We start from the raw sequence: 18357 nt of genomic DNA, 5'->3' as shown, positions 1-18357 counted from the left end.
TCTATGTTAATAAGAATTATTTTTGTTGTGTTTTTTTATTACCAAATAAATAAAATGCACCAAAACAATATATTACTAAAAAAGATTAAGAAATTAGAAGTTTGTGTCTTTTTTTTAATTAATATATATTACATATTATAATTTTTCAAAAAAAAAAAAAAATTAAGTGCGGATTGGATTGGATTGGTTACTTTTTGAGGTCAAACAACATCCAATCCGCACAAGTGCGGATTTTAGATTTTTCAATCCAATCCAATCCGCACAAGTGCGGATATCCGCATTTTGCGGATTGGATTGGATTGGATCGTGCGGATTGGATTGGATCGGATACATTGTGAACACCCCTAACAGGAATAACTACCTAAGGCACCATTTTTTTTGTAAAATATTTACATTTTTACGTTCAAAGAATATTTTTTTATATTTTTACGATTTTCCAAAAGTTAACACGAAAACAACATAAAAGTAACATGAAAATAACAATAAAAAATAACATACATATAACAAAAAATTAACAACAAATAAACAAAATTTCAACATAAAAAGACCGTATTTTATGTAAATAAAATCAAAAAAATCGTAAAAATATTTAAAATTCCGTAAAACCGTATTTTTGTTGTTTTTTTGTTGTTTTTGTGCATTTGTGAAATTAACCCTTTATTATAGAGGAAATTTGGGATATTAAAAGTTGTTTACTTAAATATGGCACTTTTAAGTTTAACCAATTTATATAGTATTTTTTTTTTATTTTTAAGTATTTTTGTAATAGTTCATACTCATATATATGTAAATTAGGTTTTTAAATTTCATATTTAATGTTTTTATTTGTTTAGGCAATTTTATTTCTCACTAATGCCGGAAAAGTCGCCGAAGTTTGCTGCCAGCGTTGGAAAAATCACAAGAGTAGCTGCTAGTGCTGAGAAAGTCCTCAGAGTTGCTGCCGACGCCAGAAAATTCGTCATAATTGGCATTGTCTCTGGGAAAACCACCAAGAAATTGGTTTCTTGACAACTTTCTTAATGATTTTTCTAGCGATAATGCCAACTCCGACGACTTTTCCGACACCGGCAGCTACTCTAACGAATTTTTCGGCATCGACAGCAAACTTCGAAAAAGTCGTTAGAATTAGTATAGTCGCTGGAAAAATTACCAAGAAACTGATTTTTCATCAAGAAATTAGTTTCTTAGTGATTTTTCTGATAATTTTTTGGACGACGATGCCAATTTCAATAATTTTTCCAGCGTCGGCAACAACTCAAGCGACTTTTTCAACATCAGCAGCTATGGCAGTTTGGTGGAGTTCATATTGGGAAATACAAATTCTAAAGAAAATTTTGATATTTGGATGAAGAAGTTTTCATGAAATTTTACCTTCTTTTAACGGTCTACTTCAAAGGCATAGCTCATCTCATAGTAATTGTCCTATATGTGGTTTCAGGAACGATACAAATGCACATGTAATTTTCTGGTGTTCCTTTTCACAAGGTATATGGAAGCAAATGAATTTCCCTTTTCTTGCAAGCCGAAAAGAGGATTTAACTTTCAAAGAAGTGTTACTGTATGCATCAGAAATACTTGAAAAATAAGCTTTTGAAAAAGTGTTAATTTCAGCATGGATAATATGGTTTGAAAGAAATAAGAAAATCCATAAAAGAACTATAAGAACCCCACACCAAATTAAAATATGGATCTCTTCCTATTATGATGAAATATGGCTGGAAAGGAATAAAACTAAGAAAGGAAGTTCAGCTAGGTGCACTAGTGAGCAAAGTAATGCAGAGACAGAAGTTCTTAGCTATAAACTTTATGTGAATGCAGCGATATCAACTCCTCAAAATGTGATTAGTTTTGGAGCTATCATTTTCTCCTCACACAAACAAATGAAGGCAGTTTTATTTAAACCATTACAAGGTAAATCATTCTAGTATAATAGGTATTATGTTTTCTTATAGCTATGATTGGATAATATATACAATTCCCAACTATGTATAGTAAATATCATTTTAAATTATGCTTTTAGTTTTAAGATTATGCTTGAAATTTTACTTATGAACGTATAAAATGATGTAATAATAGCAAGTGTGGTTGAAATTTAAATAATTTAACTAAATAATTTCAAGTGGATCTTTTTCTGGATAAATTTTAAAGAATTTTTATAGTTATGATATTTTTAAAATAAATATATGATCCGCTTTAGCATTTTGGGCTATTAAATTTATATTATTTTGTTACCATTAAAATATTATCAATAAGAAATCAGGTAAAAGGTCAAACCAAAGGGGTTCCCTTTGGTGGTTGTCTTTATTATAATTATATTATAATATTTTTCGAGTTTGAAATTTAAAGTACTTATTGCTTTTAAACTATTTCGTTTACATGTTCTTTTTCAATTTTTCAGGCATAAACAGTTGCTTTACTGGTAGGTTTGTGTTGAGCTCAAAATGTGGGACTTCCAGAGAAGAGGATCTTTTCTAATTTACTTTCTTTGGTCTCAGCTTTGGAGGGTCAGACAGTTTATTTGAATGAATCAAGAGTTATCTTTTCTGATATTAAAGTTTTATTGTCTAGTTTTCTTGGGGCATCTCTCTCATGTCAGCCACAACTTTAATGTTGAGATTCATAGATTGGCTAAGCATGCCCTTAGGATAGACAATAAACTTTCTTGGACAGAAACCTCTCCCTTACAACCTTCTGTGTAATTTTTGTTACCTTTGTTATTTTAACCTTTATCAGTTACCCAAACAAAAAAAAAAAAAAAAGAATTGCAAGTGATTCAAAAGAGGACAAAAAGAAAACTTCTCTTATTCTAGTTACATTTTCAATCATTTTTCCTTTTCTTCCTCAGGTTTCATTCATTCAAAATTGTGATCAGCCAATACATGAAATAAATCTAAGTATACTTCCATTAATGAACTTTAGAAAACCGTCACATATCCATGAGTGACCTCCTTTTTGGTAGAGAAAAACCGCGGTTACAATCAAGGTCACAGGTATTGTACAAGTTTGTACAAAACACAATATAAAACATGCCAAACAAAACAAGAAGTATGCCATCAGGTGACAAAACTTGAATACAAGAAGAAACTAACTATTTTTGGGTTCCAAACACCAAAGTGGTCTAGTTTCAAGAAGCCAAGTTCTGATCCAAAAAGGCCTAATCACCCTCTAATCAATGCAACATCTCAGTACAGCCTGTTGGAAAACATTTGAAATTAGAAGCAAAAGAAAGCTTAATCAAATAGTTGAAATTTGATTGCATTTATAATCATGATCGAGTAACAGATTCACAGTTGGCTTGCATACCTGAAAAACTAGAACATTCTGAGCCATGAGTGCAGCTCAATGGATTGATTGTGACACTAGGAATTTCTCTACTGCAAATAGAGCTAGAAACAAGTAAATAAACATTGCCTATGTTTGAAAATTAAAAGTACAAAAGTATTAAGTCAAAAACGAGTTGAAGTAACAAAGAAATTATTAAATGCATACCGAAATATTAATGGAAAAGAAAATGAATAATGTTTGCTTTGCTTCTAAATGCATAGCTCATAGTTCTTGAGTCTAGTTAAGACAAATGTGTTGGATTGAATAAAATTCACTTTATCCTCTAGTAGATTTTAACTTGCAAATGTAAATATTAGAAAGTTGATACATATGGTTTATTATGTAAGACATTATGAGATGTTTTACAGATTTCTAAGATAATGGATGAATTGAACTATGTCATTTCAGCAGTATTTGTAGAAGTGAAAGTAGAGAATTACCAGTGGATATTTTTGTAACCAGTCCTTATTTGGCTATTCCTTCAAGCAATTGATGATGATAACTTGAGGCTTTTCCTAATATACACATAAAGTAACTTGGATTTAGATGGTGAATGTTTCCTGGAAGCAACAAATCAATATGAAATTACAAATGCTATACCTTGAACGACTAAGTTCACTCGAAAGCTCTCGCCTATCCAATGTTCTTGTGCTTCTCTTGGTGTTGGAAAAGTCATATTTTTCAATGCCACTCTTGACTACCCTTCATCCTTGCTTCCTCTTCTTCTTCTTCTCTCTCAATCTCTTGCTCCTTCAATTATACATAATTTAGAATCAATCAATTAAACAAAGAACATACAAGGGAAGGGACTACAGATTTCATGAGCATATTTATTTTGTAATTCATGCAAGAAATGAAAAGATCCAAGCAAAAGTAAACCTTCAAATTCCTTCAAAGAAAGTATCTAGTAGTTAGTAGTTAAAATATCATCCACAGAATAATGTTATATGCTGGAAGAAATGGCAGAGTTGTGTGGTGTAGACTTGCCGCCACCAAACACAGATTCATTCTCTGGCAAGCCATCCATATTCTCACCTTCTCACCAGGGATCTTCTCGTCTGAACTTTAGCTCTTTAAGCTGTTCAGTTTGCGAGGTAACTTTGGAGAATCACAACCACTTTTTCTACTTTCTGTACTCGTTTGATTCAAAGAGTCGCAAATTGGTTGAGTAGAGCTATATGGACAACTGAGTTCAATTATTGGATTGCTTGGATTAACTCAAGGAAGGAGGGAAGCTTAATAGCAGACCTGATTCATGCTACAATGGCAGGTGTGGTTTATAGTATATCTGGATTAACAGAAACTTTTGCATTTTTGAGCTTGTCTTTGGCAGTTAACCATGTTTATAGGTTGTTAAAAGCCAATTTAAAAGCTAGAGTTTTCCTTGTAAATAGCAAGAAGTTGTCTAAAAGAGATAGTAATGCCTAGTGTTTTTGTATCTTGGTTGGTTTTGATTAATGAAAATTCTTTCTTGATCAAAAATAAAAGAAAAAGTAGTTAGTAGTTGAACACCAAAAAAACCAACTTGTTTCCTCTACTAAATTAGTAAAACCACATTAAAGTTATAAATCATCATTCCATGATCTTTAACCAAAATCCAGTTCAAAAAACAACTCAAAGCGCTTGAATTATTCAACACCAAAACGAGCTCATCATCATAGAAGGGCTCATATTTTCTTAGCACATTAATTTTACTCTGTTTGTTTGTCTGAAAAATGCTATAATTTTCAATTGAGATTAGTAATTTAAATCATGTCAGAACGTATATAGAGAGAAGGGATTTATGAAATAATTACCTATACATATCTATCTTTGATTTCTTGTATAAAAAATATTGTGGAGCCTAAACTTGTTAAAGAGATTGCATCCATTTGTTTGGTGGTCTGATGGATTCTGCAATATCAAATAAAATTATAAGTACTTTATTTTAGCTTATTTAGGAAATCAAAAGAAAAATTTGGAATTGATGATCCTACCTCATTTTCTTCTTTGTTGGGATCCGGATTTAAGTCCAAGTCTCTAATATGAGAAATCTTATCCCAATCTTCACCAGTTTCTCTTTTGCATCTCTTCAATAACATGGGACACGTATGAATCATGAGTTTGTTCAAAGTGGTAAGGCTTTGAATTCCTTCAGGGAATGATGTCAGATTGGGGCATTTGGATAACCAAAGACTCTGAAGTGATTTGAGGTTGTGGATCCACTCTGGAATTGTTGTTAGACTATCACACGAGTAAACTTGAAGTTGTTGTAGACTTGTAAGATGTTGGATACCCTTAGGAAGAACAATCACTATATTTGGCAACTTCCTTAGTTTTAATGATTGGAGTGTTCCATTCAAGGCTTGCCACATAAAGTCATAGTCGTTGTTGTTGAGCATGTCCCCTAATCCCTCGCATTTGGTAATTGATAGATGTCGAAGTGATGAGAGATGTAGAATACCTGGACACAAATCCTTCAATTTAAGGCAACTATCAATATTCAAGAAATTGAGAGAAGTAAGGCTCTTGAAGCAGTTTGGAAGACATTCTATATCATCAATCCTTATTAGATCTAGCCTTTCCAACTTGGAGAGAGGTGAGAAAGAAGACGTTGCTGGGAATATAGATCCAACGTTACTACTCATCATCATCATCATTCTAAATGTCTCTTCGAATCTCTTCCAACTACTCTCCTCTAGATGCAACTTTCCTTTCAAATGTAAGTAAACTGGCATGCAAGCCACCTTAGGACATTTCTTTATAATTAGTTTTGAAAGAGAAGGAAGATAAGGGAAGGACATTTGTTTCTCTTCTTCAGCCTCTCTCCACCATCCCTTTAGATTAGGCAAATTATTCAACTGAAGTGTTTGTAGAGATGGCAGTAATGCTGTTTTTGAACCAAGCAAGTCTTCACTCATATTAGTGTTGGATATGTACTCTAAAGATACCAAGCTCAAAAGTGCCAAATGCTTCAATTGACTCATTGAAACCAAATACTGACATTTCTTACAATTTACTAAAGTTAACTTCACTAGGTTTGTAAGTGATGCGAGCCAACTGGAGAGCTTAACACCCCCATAATTTGTTAGCCTTAGATTCTGAATATTCTGGTGTGGTTGGAGACCTTCTAATGACATCTCATAACCAACAATAGCCTCAGTTTCATCGATTTTAGCTTCAGAATCCCACTCCAATCTCAATGATCGAAGATACTGTTTATCCTTTAATTTTGCTCCCTCATACTCTGCTGCCACATCTTTTTCATGGGTCAAATTCGTAACAAACAATTCACCTCTCAAGTTGTTCAATCTCATCAATTCCTTTAGCCCAGCACCATGCCTCGTTATACACTTTTCGCTCTTCATCAACACATACTTTGATAACTTCTGGAGATTAGTTAGTTGGCCTAGTCCACGTGGCATGTACTCTAATTTATAACAATCAGAAATATCAAGATGCCTAAGGTTGATGAGTTTCCTAATATCTCTAGGAAGCTCTTTCAGTTTTGAGCAAAGATGGAGTTTCAGTGTTTGCAAATTCAACAAATCATTTATTGAATCTGGCAGTGACAATAGACTTGAATGCCCAGAAAGATCCAAGTATCTCAATTGTGTCAACTTACCTAGTCCACTTGGCAAAGAATTCAAACTACAACAATGAGAAAGTTCAAGATGTCTAAGGCTGATGAGTTTCTCAAAATATGTAGGCAGTTCTTTGAGATTGAAGCAATAATTGAGTTTCAATGTTTGCAAATTCACCAAATTAGTAATTGAATTGGGAAGTGACTTGAGACGAGAATTCCACGAGAGGTCTAAATATCTCAGGTGTTTCAACTTGCCAATAGAATTTGATAATTGCTTCATACTTGAATTAAACAAATCTAAACAGCGTATAAACTTACTATTTGATATTATTGCATCACAAAATGTTTCGTCCTTGGAATTGCAAAGAAATGTTCGAAACTTTTTGGCATGAACCAAAAGACCTGAGAGTTCACTTTCCAAATAAGTATCACCTACAAAAGACACATGAAGAGTAGTTTCTTTGATATTTCCTCGGCCATTTGAAATTACAAAAGTAGTACATTTCTCTCCTGCTACTTGAACTGCGAGATCATGCATCAGATCATGCATTTTGCATGTTGTAATAATGCCACATTCATCTACTTCAACATCTTGAAAGAATGATCCTTCCAACAAAGTCATAAACCATTCATAACCCACATCTTCCAAACATTGATCTTGACTTGCATCTGATAACTTAAGAAATCCTTGTGCCATCCAAACGTTGATTAAAGTTCTCACCTCAATTTCTTCATCTTTAGGAAATAAACTACAATAGGCAAAGCAAAGTTTCAAATGGGAGAGAAGATGATCATAGCTCAATTTGAGGGTAGGTAAGATATCATCTTCCTGTTGAGATGATATTTTTGAAAATTCCTTATTAAAGGAAGACCACTCTAACTCAAATCTTTTACCAAACAACAAATTTCCTATTGTTTTTATGGCAAGGGGAATACCTTTGCACCTATTCACAATCTCCTTTCCAACCTTCACAATGCTAGAGTTTTCTAGCTCTTTTGATCCATCTTCAAAAGCCACCCTTCTAAACAAAGACCAGGATTGATCTTCATCAAGTGCCCTTAGTCGATAGGGTTGTTGTTTGGTAGTCATAATTTTAGCGATGTTTTCACTACGAGTAGTTACTACAACTCTACTCCCAGCATTTTCCTCACTTAATATTAAATTTTTTAACTCCAACAACCTATTACGATTCTCCTCCCATATATCATCTAGGACAAGAAAATACCGCTTTCCACCAAGTACTTCTCGAAACTTCTTTAGCAATGGCTCCATTCCAAGGTCTCCAAATTTGCTACCACTTTTTGTAGACTCAATGATATTTTTAAGAATTAATTTCAAATCAAAATCATCAGACACACACACCCAAATCTTTAATTCAAAATGTTTCTGGACTTTCTCATCATTAAAAAGACTTTTAGCAAGAGTTGTTTTTCCTAAGCCACCAATACCTACAATGGCGATCGCAGACACACTCTCTTCACAATTCTCCAACAAAAGCTTATTTATAAGAATAAATCTATCCTCATCTCTCCCAATAACATCTTCATGACGTACAAAAGAGTAAGTATCTCTCACTCTTCTAACAGTCGAAATGTCTTGACGTCCCTTGTCCAAAAGAAAGTTTCTATCATTGGAAATGGAAGTCAGCCGTTTCTTGATGGCTTCTATTCTACGACTCATCTTGAGCCGAAAAGCAAGTTGGTTGGAGCTGGAAAAGAAAGTGCACACCTGTATAGTGGCATAATATTTTTTGAAAATAAATTACATGTTTATAGTGCACAATAGATAATAACCAAAATATTATTTACATAATCATTACAAATCTAAAATATTAAAAAGTCTCGAGATTGAATGGTATATATATTTAACCTGTATGTAGATCAGAGAAAAGTAAAGTGAAATGCTCAAAAACCATAAGAATGGTTGAGCTCCAGGACCTCTATTTATAGAGACGAAAACACATCAAGAAAGTAAAAACAGAAAGAAGACAACAAACAATCTGAAACATTTAAAGACAATTAACAATGGAATTGAAATGGAATGGAAAGGAAATAATTTTCATTCTATTCTTTTGTTTCGTTGCATTTTAAAGTATTGGAATGTCATTCCAATGGACTGAACTATTCTATTTTGAAATGAAAAGAATGATTATTCTATTGCAAGATGAAGAAAATTTAATAATTTTTTTATGTATTTTAAATTTGATTCCATTCGATTCCTATTCTTATTGCCATTCTCATTCATATTCCTATATTTTCATTCCTCCTAATCAAGCGCCACCTAAAAGGATAGCTAACCAATTGAGCCTAACACACATAACTGATAACAGAATTAACTGTAATCTGAGATGTGTTCACTAACACTAGCTATGAAATATGTACCTGGTTGGCCATTAGGCTTTGAGACATGATAAGTTGGCGTCTCAAAGCTTGAGTGTTGACCTCATCCATCAGGTCGTCGGCTTTAAGAACTACAGTGCTGAGCCTTTGGAGCCAATTCTTGACTTGGTTGTTGTGACTCTGCTTCTTCTCAGCATCCAAAAGCACTGCTTGGATTGTTGAAATGGTTTCATTGAGTTGTTCAAGCTCATCCTTCACACCCCAGATCATAGAAATCTGCTTCACAGCTTCAGATCCCAAACCATCAATGATTTTCTCAGCAATTGGAGAGAGAATCAACTCTGCCATGGCTTTTCAAACTGAGTTTTCAGATCTTAATTACTAGTAAGTAGGTAAACACTAGTACAGATGGTAATACAACTCATATATATTAACATAGGCATATATATATATATATATATATATTTTAAGTTGGCATGCACAGTTACCAGTGCAAAAAATTCAATGTTTGGACCATGCACATGGTTTGTTACGAATATGTTATTTACTAATCTATTAGTAGAAGAGTATAATAAAATATGTTGTTGTACAGTAGAAATATTAAAAGCATCTTTTTTTTTTAAAATAAAAAAAAAAAGAATAAAAAGCTTAAATATTAAATAAGAAATTGTCACCAATTATAGTGGTGAGTAGATTATTTGCTAAAATGTGGAAGCCACTCAACCTGTACCTTTCTATGATACAATATATAATATATATTTATATATATATATACATATTAATAAATGTAATGTATGTAGGTTGGCATCATGAAAATATTGCAAGAAATTGGAACCTGTTATACAGAGTAAAAATACCTACTCTTTAAACAAAGAACTCTTACAATATTTTGGAAAGACAAATTATAGGCCATTTTCAACTAATCCAAAATCAGAAATTCTTGCTGTATAAAAGCCATCTAGTAAGATGTACCTTGCTTGTAGTCCCCTCACTATAAAACGTTTTCTTTTAATGATTTGTAGTATCAATGGCAGCTATTTCTGCTTTGAATTCTTGTTCATTTGAAGACACTGGCAAAAGCAATTGTTCATAGAAGCTCCTTGAATGGCCTTTTCTAGTTTTACATAATTGAAATTGTGCAAATTTCATTTCTGGTAAGAAGTGATTTTGGCTTGATCACCTTTGCTTTGCTTACTGATGAAAGAAAAAAAAGAACCAAAAGAAGTACTGATCCAGTGTGGATTGATATTTCTTTCTTGAAGTATAATTATATGCTCTTATTTTAAGCTGGTATGAATATTAATGGATTGAAATAAGCTGAAAATATGACAGTTAGGTCTTTCTCTCATTCCCCAAAAGAGAGTATAAATATCACTCTCAAAACATCAATGTATTAAAGCAGTAGAAATGAGCTGAAAATATAAAAATGAAAGAAACTATTATATCTAAACCCCACTCAAATTTATATTGCCATTAATTAATGGTTAGCCACATAAACACTTGAGACAAAGCAACACACTACAATTGAGACCAATGCAAAATCTCTAAAACTACAATAAAATTATTATTATTATTTTGGAACAATGAAATCGTCTATTCAGAATGATTTGTTATAAGTTTTTACAAGACATGTTTACTTGAATGTATAAATTAACTTATAAAAATTACATCACAACATTTATTAGTCTTATAGTTGAAAGGACAAAACAAATTTCAGTTGTTTTGTCCTTTCTCTGCAATCTAATGAATTGTATGTGTGTAGTACATAAAAATAGAATGACAGAGGGTACAAATACATACATACCCATTTTCATATTCATCCCTATAGATCTCTCTGAACCATCTAAGTCTGGCATAGGAAGGTTCATGTCTTTAATATGAATAACAAGAACCGCCACACCAAGCTTCACCTTCTGCTTTAAATGGATGTCACCAGCAAAATGCTGAATTTTGATTTAGTAGCAAATCCCCTAACTTGACCATTGTGACAACGCGTAACAACAGCTGCTTACAAGAGAAAATTGTCAACCATGTGCTGGATCACATCAGCTCCATCGGAATTCATCCACGATCCTTTCACCTGAATGGTATTGTGCGCAAGAAATCTTTGTCTACTCCCACTAAAGCTCACATCAATTCTTTCCCAGCTCAGTCTTGTCAAACCCTTTAACATTTCCTCTTCCATGTTAACATTTTCCCCTCCATTAACTACTTTCAGCTCAGTTGGTACTTCATTCTCAGGACTGGCAGTTCTTGCTGTCTCCACATTAACAATATGGGGATATTTGCTGTCTCGTGACAGCTTTTTGAGCTGTGGGAGTTCATTTCTACGCCTTAGAGAAGATGTACTCCAACCAACAAGGTGATCAAAACGCGCATTTGCATAGGCAACACGACGCCTAAAGGAACGCAATGCTGAAATAAATTTAAGATCTTCAGTGTCACTTGCCATCTGAAGAAGAAGGGGAGGTTTCTCATTCCCACCGTCAGTTAGAAACAAATGTTTACCACTTTTACCAAGAAACCAAGATGTCCTAGCTGCTACTTTTTCCATAGTGTAAAGGCCACAAAAAACTGGAACTTGTTTATGCCCCCATGTACCAAGGTGAGGAGTTGCAGAGGTTATGAAATTAATAGGCTCCAATCCAGCAATTTTGCCTTTGAATTTAGCTTCTCTACAATCTCCATTTACCCGAGATGGTTCTATTGTGATATCTTGTTCATAAAGCTCAGCAATGGCATATCTTGCTACCAGGCCACCTAATGAATGGGCAATAAATGAAATCTTTTGAGCACTTGGGTGGCACTTTACCATAGACTTAACCTCTTCTGCCAATCTCTCTCCCATTACATCAACACCATCAAATGTCAACCTAGAAGAATTGGATTCACTGCAGTGAACAACAATATCATCTGGGTACTTTTTCAATAACTGTGTAGCAGCAAACTTCCAATCCTGAGCACTGCCAATAAGACCATTTACCATTATGACCAAGTGAGTAGGATTCCTTCTTCGAAACTCGTCTTCAACCTCCATTTCGAAATTCCCTTTCCCATCTGATTCAGATTTTATACCGAAACACGCAAGCTTTGGCATCTTATAAGAAACTCTTTTACTATTCTTCTTCTTCTTCTTCTCACTATCACTGCGCTTGATCTCGCCAGAATCTAGCTTCTTCAAGTTTCCTTCATCATTGGCTTCCTCCACCCTTTTGCTGGAACCATCATTTAACTCCGAAGATGCCATTACTGACCTTGAAAATTCAAAAACTAACTGTGAATTGTGAATTGTTACGTGTTTTTGTATTGTTTGTAGTCAAATTTTCTAGAGATTTCCAATTGTTTTGAAAGGTCAACAGGGACTAGAAAGTTAGTAACTTTGACTTGGCTTTGGTTACTTGGTTCCACACCAACCAAAACGTACTAGATATTTTAAAGAATTCTGCCATAGCAATAGTGAAAGAGTATAATCTACTTAATTCACCTTCTGTTACAAATTTGATGCAGGGAAGAAATCAACCAGCTCTAATTCTTTTCATCACCTCTTATTCCATGTAGTCTATTCCATCCACAATCTACAGCAAACAAAAATTAGCACTTTGACACATAAAAGTGTAATATTGACCTTAATTCTCAAACTCAAAACCAAAATATTAACATATAAGATAATAAAATAGTTGATCAAAGATGTAAGCTGACTTATTAATGTTAATTGCTAAACAACAACTACTTTAGATGTTAGCAAAATATGGAATATAATTACTTCAGATTAATAGCAAAGAATACACTAAATAAATAGTTGGCTAATTAGGATGCACCTGAACTTTTCATGTCGTTAAAAATTCCCTCAAATACTATTGAAATTGTTGAACTCAAGGACTTCTGTCCAATTCCGTTCAATTTTACTAACAGAACGATTGTCCATGTACTTTGAACTTTGACATCTAACAAATGGTATTCCCGGAACTTGCCACGTGAGGCTTCCGTTAGTAAAATTGGATAAGAGTCATCCAACATCAATCTCAATAGTTCAGGAGAAATTTTGAACGGTTTGAAAAGTTTAGGGGCATGATTTTGGGTGAAAATCCTAATTTGCCTAAATAGATCTACTATCCAAAACAGGTGCAAAAAAGCACCCCCAACAACACAGGGAAAGTAACCCCTAAATAGATAGTCTAAACTCAAAGGTAACACACCAGCAAGAACTAGCACAAACCAGAAGATGAAATACAGAGAAATACAACTAAACTGAAAAACAGCAAGATATATCAAGTCAAGAGAGAGACCACATGAAATGCATGAATACTCAGTAATAAGCATTCATTGTAGTGATGGTACCAAATAATTGACCAAGAAAGAAGGAATTAGTGTATAAAAAAAACTAGTTTTCCTCATTTTCTCTACACTTATGGATAGAGATAATCAACAACAACAACAACAACCAACAATATGTCCCATAGGACCCATACTACATTTCATTTTTTTTTTAATAATGGCAACAGTTTTACTCAATATTTATTCACTGGAAAAATCAAGCTTAAAAGAATAGACAAAATATATAAATCGACAAAACTAGCATTACCTCATAAAAAATAATTTAAAAAAAAATATTCTTCCCTCTTTCACTCAAAACAACTAATGAAATATTAAGAACTTGGAAAATCAAGTCCTAATTTTTTTTTTCTTTTTCCCCAATAACCAAACAGGAATAAGGAACAAACCCAAGATTTACAGAAATTCAGAAACGAATCTCAAGTGAAGCTTAAAATAATTTATCCCAAGACCAGTTGATAGTTAAATAAAGATAAAAAAAAAAAAAAAAAAAGCAACAAACTTACGTGAAATTTGAAGAGGATCTAATCTAGATGCTTAATCAAATGGTGAAAAGTAAAGATTTTTTTTCTTCTGTGGCAGTGGCAGTGGCACCAAGCAACGAAGGAAAGAGATTGGGCGCCAAAAAGGAAGGAGTAAAAAGAGAGAGGAAAGAGGAATGAGGAGATCAATTAAGAAGAAGAAATAACCGAACAGACCAGTGTTCAGTTCTCTAGATGTACCTAAAGTCAAATTTTGACTGCACACTTTCACCATATTTATTATTATTATTATTATTATTATTATTATTATTATTATTACTTATTATTATTATTTCTAAGTCAAGAAAACTTTCTTCATTTCAAAAATATTTTATATATATATATATTAACTAAATTTATTTTTAAATAAAATTTAATTTAAATATATATCTTTTTTATGAATATTATATCTAAATTATTTTCGTACTCTCATATTATTAAAATATAATTTCAAACATTCCTTCAAAAAAATAAAAAAAAAAAAAAAAATATATAATTTCAAACATAATAGATTGTGTTTTTTAGAGATAAATATATAAATTTGTAAGAAAGTTAGGACAAATTTTTTATTAGAGAATAATTGAGACTATCGTGAAATGATATGAGTAAAATTAGGGGTGTTCATTGGATCACATCCAATATTTTTAGGTCTATCCAGATCCGATCCAATCATATATTGGATGTTAGATTTTACCATCCGATCTGATCCAATTAATTTCGTCATCCAATCGATCCAACATCCATTGGATGTTGGATTGGATCAGTTCTATCCATTGGATGTATTTCATATATATTTATTTGTTTAATTTTATTTAATACTTTAGACCTAGTATTTTTCGGATCGGATCGAATCCATCCAATATTTTAGATCCTGTATGTATTGGATTGGACTGGATCCATCCAATCCAAGAAAAAAAAAGTAAAACTTTAATGTTAATTTTCATATATACATATAGATTTGACGTATAACAATATAAAATCTAATTACTCATTTAAACCAAATGAAAATACTAATTAGTTCGGTTGGATGTTGGATGTATTGAATTTTTAGACACCCCATCCACCATCCGATCCGATCCAATTGGATATTTAAAAATAACATCCAATCCGATCCGATCACAATTGGATATCTAATGTTTAGCGGTCGGTTGTAATTGGATCGGTCGGTTCTCATTGAATTGGATCGATTTATGCACACCCCTAAGTAAAATTGATAGAATGATTGAAAAAAGAAATAAACATAATAGATTTTAAAAAATGGAATAAAAATTAAAGACATTAATTTAAAATATATATATAGTATAATTTCCTCTACTTTCTTTGTCAAACTAAGGACCAATTTGACACAATAAGTTAAAAGTTGCTTTTTAAAAAAGATGATAAAATATTAAAAATGTGTTTGGTAATTAGTTAAAAAAATAGTTTTTTTCAAAAATTTATGGAGAATTTTCAGCTAAAACTGGTACAATCTAACTTTTTAAAAAAACTATTTTGATTAAAACTATATTTACTTATTTATTATATATTAGAAAAATAAAAATATTTAAAATAAATTAATTACAGTAAAATAAATAATAATTAAAACTCTTCTTTTAAAAATATATTTTTTTTTATATTTTATTTTAATTTTAACAAACTACATCAACTTAGAATTTTTTTTATATACTTGAGTTTTTATTTTTTAATGAAATATAATATAAAAATTCTATAATTTATTTTTATTAAATACATATAAATTTATACTTTTAAAAAAATTAAATTAAATAAAAAATAAAAAATTATATAAAATAAATTTTATATATTTGTGATTATAATAAATTAGATTATAACATTATCATTATAATATATCTTAACAACTTTGAAATTTATAATTTACCAAACAAACTCAGCTTTCTTCCACAGTTCTGCTGCAACTGCTTTTTCTCACAACACAACTACAACTATTTTTCGCCACAACATAGTTGTGCCAAACTGGCCCTAACACTATCAAATACTAAAATTTAGAAAATAACTTCATTTAATTTACTCTATGCGACCATGTTAGTAGCACAATATAAATTTATAGCCGTTTTGTAATCATAATGGTTGTTTATGGTATAATTCATGGTCATTTTTACGACCATATAAGATTATTTTGCTAATAAAAAATTTCATAAAGGCTATTTTTACTAATAAATTTTTTTATAAAGTTATTTCGCATAGTGTAAATATTTTTATAGTATTTACTATATAGCCAGAGAACATTCAAAAATGATTTCGAATGTTTAGACAAAAAAATTTAGTAATCGTGAACATATAAATTATGCACAAATTTGACAAAGAATGGCAAAAAGTAGGGTAACTAATTAAGGTGACATTTGGTTGGAAGAAATAAAAAAATAAGAATAAGAATAGAAATGGGAATGAGAATATGAATATGAATGAAATCAAATCAAATTTAAAAGGGAAATTTACATGGTATACTAACTTTTGCCATTTTCTTACAAAAATACTGTCAGGCGGAATTTTTTACTTTTTTACCGTGTTTTTTTATAAGTTTCATACTGCAGTATATTGTGTTAAGTTTTCACTGGTGTTCTACTGGTGTTTTTTAGGTGTTCTACTATTGTTTTGAGTTGTTCTGCTTTGTGTTTTACTGGTGTTTTATAAAAACACAGTATCTTTGAAAAAATTTCCGTGTGACAGTATTTTTGTAAAAGTTAACCCATATTCCAGTATTTTTGTAAATTTCCCAATTTAAAATGCATAAAAAAATTAATCAAAAAATTATTAATTTTTGGGTAAATACCATTTTGGACCCTCTATTTTACAAAAGTTACCAATTGGACCCTGTGTTTTGTTAAATGACAAAATAGACCCTGTATTTTCTAAAATAGTACAAATAGGACCCTGAATTGATTTTTTGTCAAAATAAAGTTTAATTATAATTCGATCTAAAAGTGATATGACAAAACTGTTTACATTTTTTGTATCTGTTCGTATTAAGCATTGTCTTCAAGTTAGTTGTATTAAAAAAAAAGTTGTTAAAAAATTAAGCTCAGGGTCCTATTTTTACTATTTTAGAAAATATTGGGTCCATTTTTTCATTTAACAAAACACAGGGTCCAATCTGTAACTTTTGCAAAACACAGGGTCCAAAATGGTATTTACCCTTAATTTTTTTCTAAACTTGCATTGGAATGGTCATTCCATCACAATGATGGAAAAGTCATTCTATTAGAATGATATTCCAATACTTTAAAATGCAGCCAAACAAAAGAGTCACATGCAACAAGTTGTTTAAACCATGTTTTCAGCATATTAAACCTTTTTTATTTTTTTTTAAAATTTTACAAAATATCTTAAATTAATAATCAAATATACATGTTCGTAAATTAATATCCTAGTAAAATAAATCCCAACAGTACCACATGTCGTTGATTGATGGTTGCTTGACTTGCTCGAACACGTCTGAATGGACCAACTCTAATGCTGCTTTCGCTTTGAACTTTAATTCTTCATATGGTAATTAGCGTGCCTTACTGTATTGGCAGCCGACACAAACAGTCTCTATCTCTATTATGACCTCAAGTTGAGGAAGACCCTTTAGCATACACTTCTTCATCATCATTTTAAGTTTATGATAGCTGACATGTCCTAGTCTTGCATGTCACAAATCTGTTGTTTCGTTCTTTCGTGTCTTGTCTACATAAGCTAATTCTGTTGACATTACATACAGACTCTAAATGCCATCCTCTCATCATCGGTGTTCCAGAGATTTCAAGATCTTGTTAGATCTTAACATCTTGAGGACCGAACACAACATGCATGGTGACCTGATGTTGTAAAGTGTGTCACTAACAATAAATTTTTCTTCATCCCATGTATATGGTAGACATCTTGGAGTGGAACTTCTTTTCGATTGAATCTCAGCGTGATTTTTGTATTATCGATGTGAGTACTTGGTAGTCTTGAGTTCTTGGTTGTCACCACTACACAACCACCTTTGTACTCGATCATGTCTTGTAGCTTCTCTTCGTCTCATGTCATATGATTTGAGCAACCTGAGTCAACAATCCAATCATTATTGTAGTCGAACATTCCAGGAACAGTAGCTGCTAGAGCTGATTCTTCTTCCTCCATCGCAAATGATGTTACTGCGTCCCATTCTTCATCACTTGTCTTTTCTGCATTTGATGTGGCTACATTACCTCTTACAGTTTTCTTCTTGAACCAGCAACTTTTAGCCATGTGGCCTAACTTTCCATAGTAGCAGCATTGTCCATCAAATTTATT

At 31.9% G+C, this 18357-nt stretch overlaps 2 protein-coding genes across 8 annotated transcripts; both read right to left on the bottom strand.

Annotated features, from left to right (window-relative positions):
* Positions 1-2880: 2880 nt before the first annotated feature.
* Positions 2881-9838, bottom strand: LOC115711093 (putative disease resistance protein RGA1). Its single transcript, XM_061111552.1, has 7 exons — positions 9272-9838; positions 5301-8618; positions 5121-5217; positions 3925-4074; positions 3765-3839; positions 3304-3374; positions 2881-3192 (listed from the first exon to the last, which is right to left on the bottom strand). Exons 1-3 carry the CDS (start codon positions 9575-9577, stop codon positions 5131-5133), a joined length of 3711 nt encoding a protein of 1236 aa, XP_060967535.1. The 5' UTR covers positions 9578-9838; the 3' UTR covers positions 2881-3192; positions 3304-3374; positions 3765-3839; positions 3925-4074; positions 5121-5130.
* Positions 9839-10799: 961 nt separating this feature from the next.
* LOC115710093 (putative lipase ROG1) lies at positions 10800-14286 on the bottom strand. Of its 7 annotated transcripts, none has more exons than XM_030638418.2 (3): positions 14068-14286; positions 12714-12804; positions 10800-12483 (listed from the first exon to the last, which is right to left on the bottom strand). In XM_030638418.2, the coding sequence occupies exon 3, from the start codon at positions 12474-12476 to the stop codon at positions 11238-11240; it is 1239 nt and encodes a 412-aa protein (XP_030494278.2). In that variant the 5' UTR covers positions 12477-12483; positions 12714-12804; positions 14068-14286; the 3' UTR covers positions 10800-11237. The 7 variants fall into 7 exon arrangements, with proteins under 7 accessions (XP_030494278.2, XP_030494282.2, XP_060967533.1 ...); XM_030638422.2 differs by having other exon boundaries at positions 10800-12478; positions 14068-14280; XM_061111550.1 differs by lacking the exon at positions 14068-14286 and adding an exon at positions 13516-13682 and having other exon boundaries at positions 10800-12478.
* Between the last annotated feature and the right edge of the window lie 4071 nt (positions 14287-18357).

This window comes from Cannabis sativa, chromosome 3 (genome assembly GCF_029168945.1).
Source record: "Cannabis sativa cultivar Pink pepper isolate KNU-18-1 chromosome 3, ASM2916894v1, whole genome shotgun sequence".
In the NCBI taxonomy this organism is placed as follows: domain Eukaryota; kingdom Viridiplantae; phylum Streptophyta; class Magnoliopsida; order Rosales; family Cannabaceae; genus Cannabis; species Cannabis sativa.
Note: the sequence above shows the minus strand (reverse complement) of the source record. Positions and strands in the feature narration are given on the sequence as shown.

What these genes read in the sequence shown, in the direction of transcription:
- LOC115710093 (XM_030638418.2), bottom strand. Translation starts at nt 12,476, where the DNA reads ATGGCATCTTCGGAGTTAAATGATGGTTCCAGCAAAAGGGTGGAGGAA.
- LOC115711093 (XM_061111552.1), bottom strand. Translation starts at nt 9,577, where the DNA reads ATGGCAGAGTTGATTCTCTCTCCAATTGCTGAGAAAATCATTGATGGT. An exon ending in AAAGCCTAATGGCCAACCAG is followed by an intron (nt 8,619 to 9,271) that starts GTACATATTTCA and finishes GCCACTATACAG; the next exon opens with GTGTGCACTTTCTTTTCCAG. An exon ending in CCAACAAAGAAGAAAATGAG is followed by an intron (nt 5,218 to 5,300) that starts GTAGGATCATCA and finishes TTGATATTGCAG; the next exon opens with AATCCATCAGACCACCAAAC.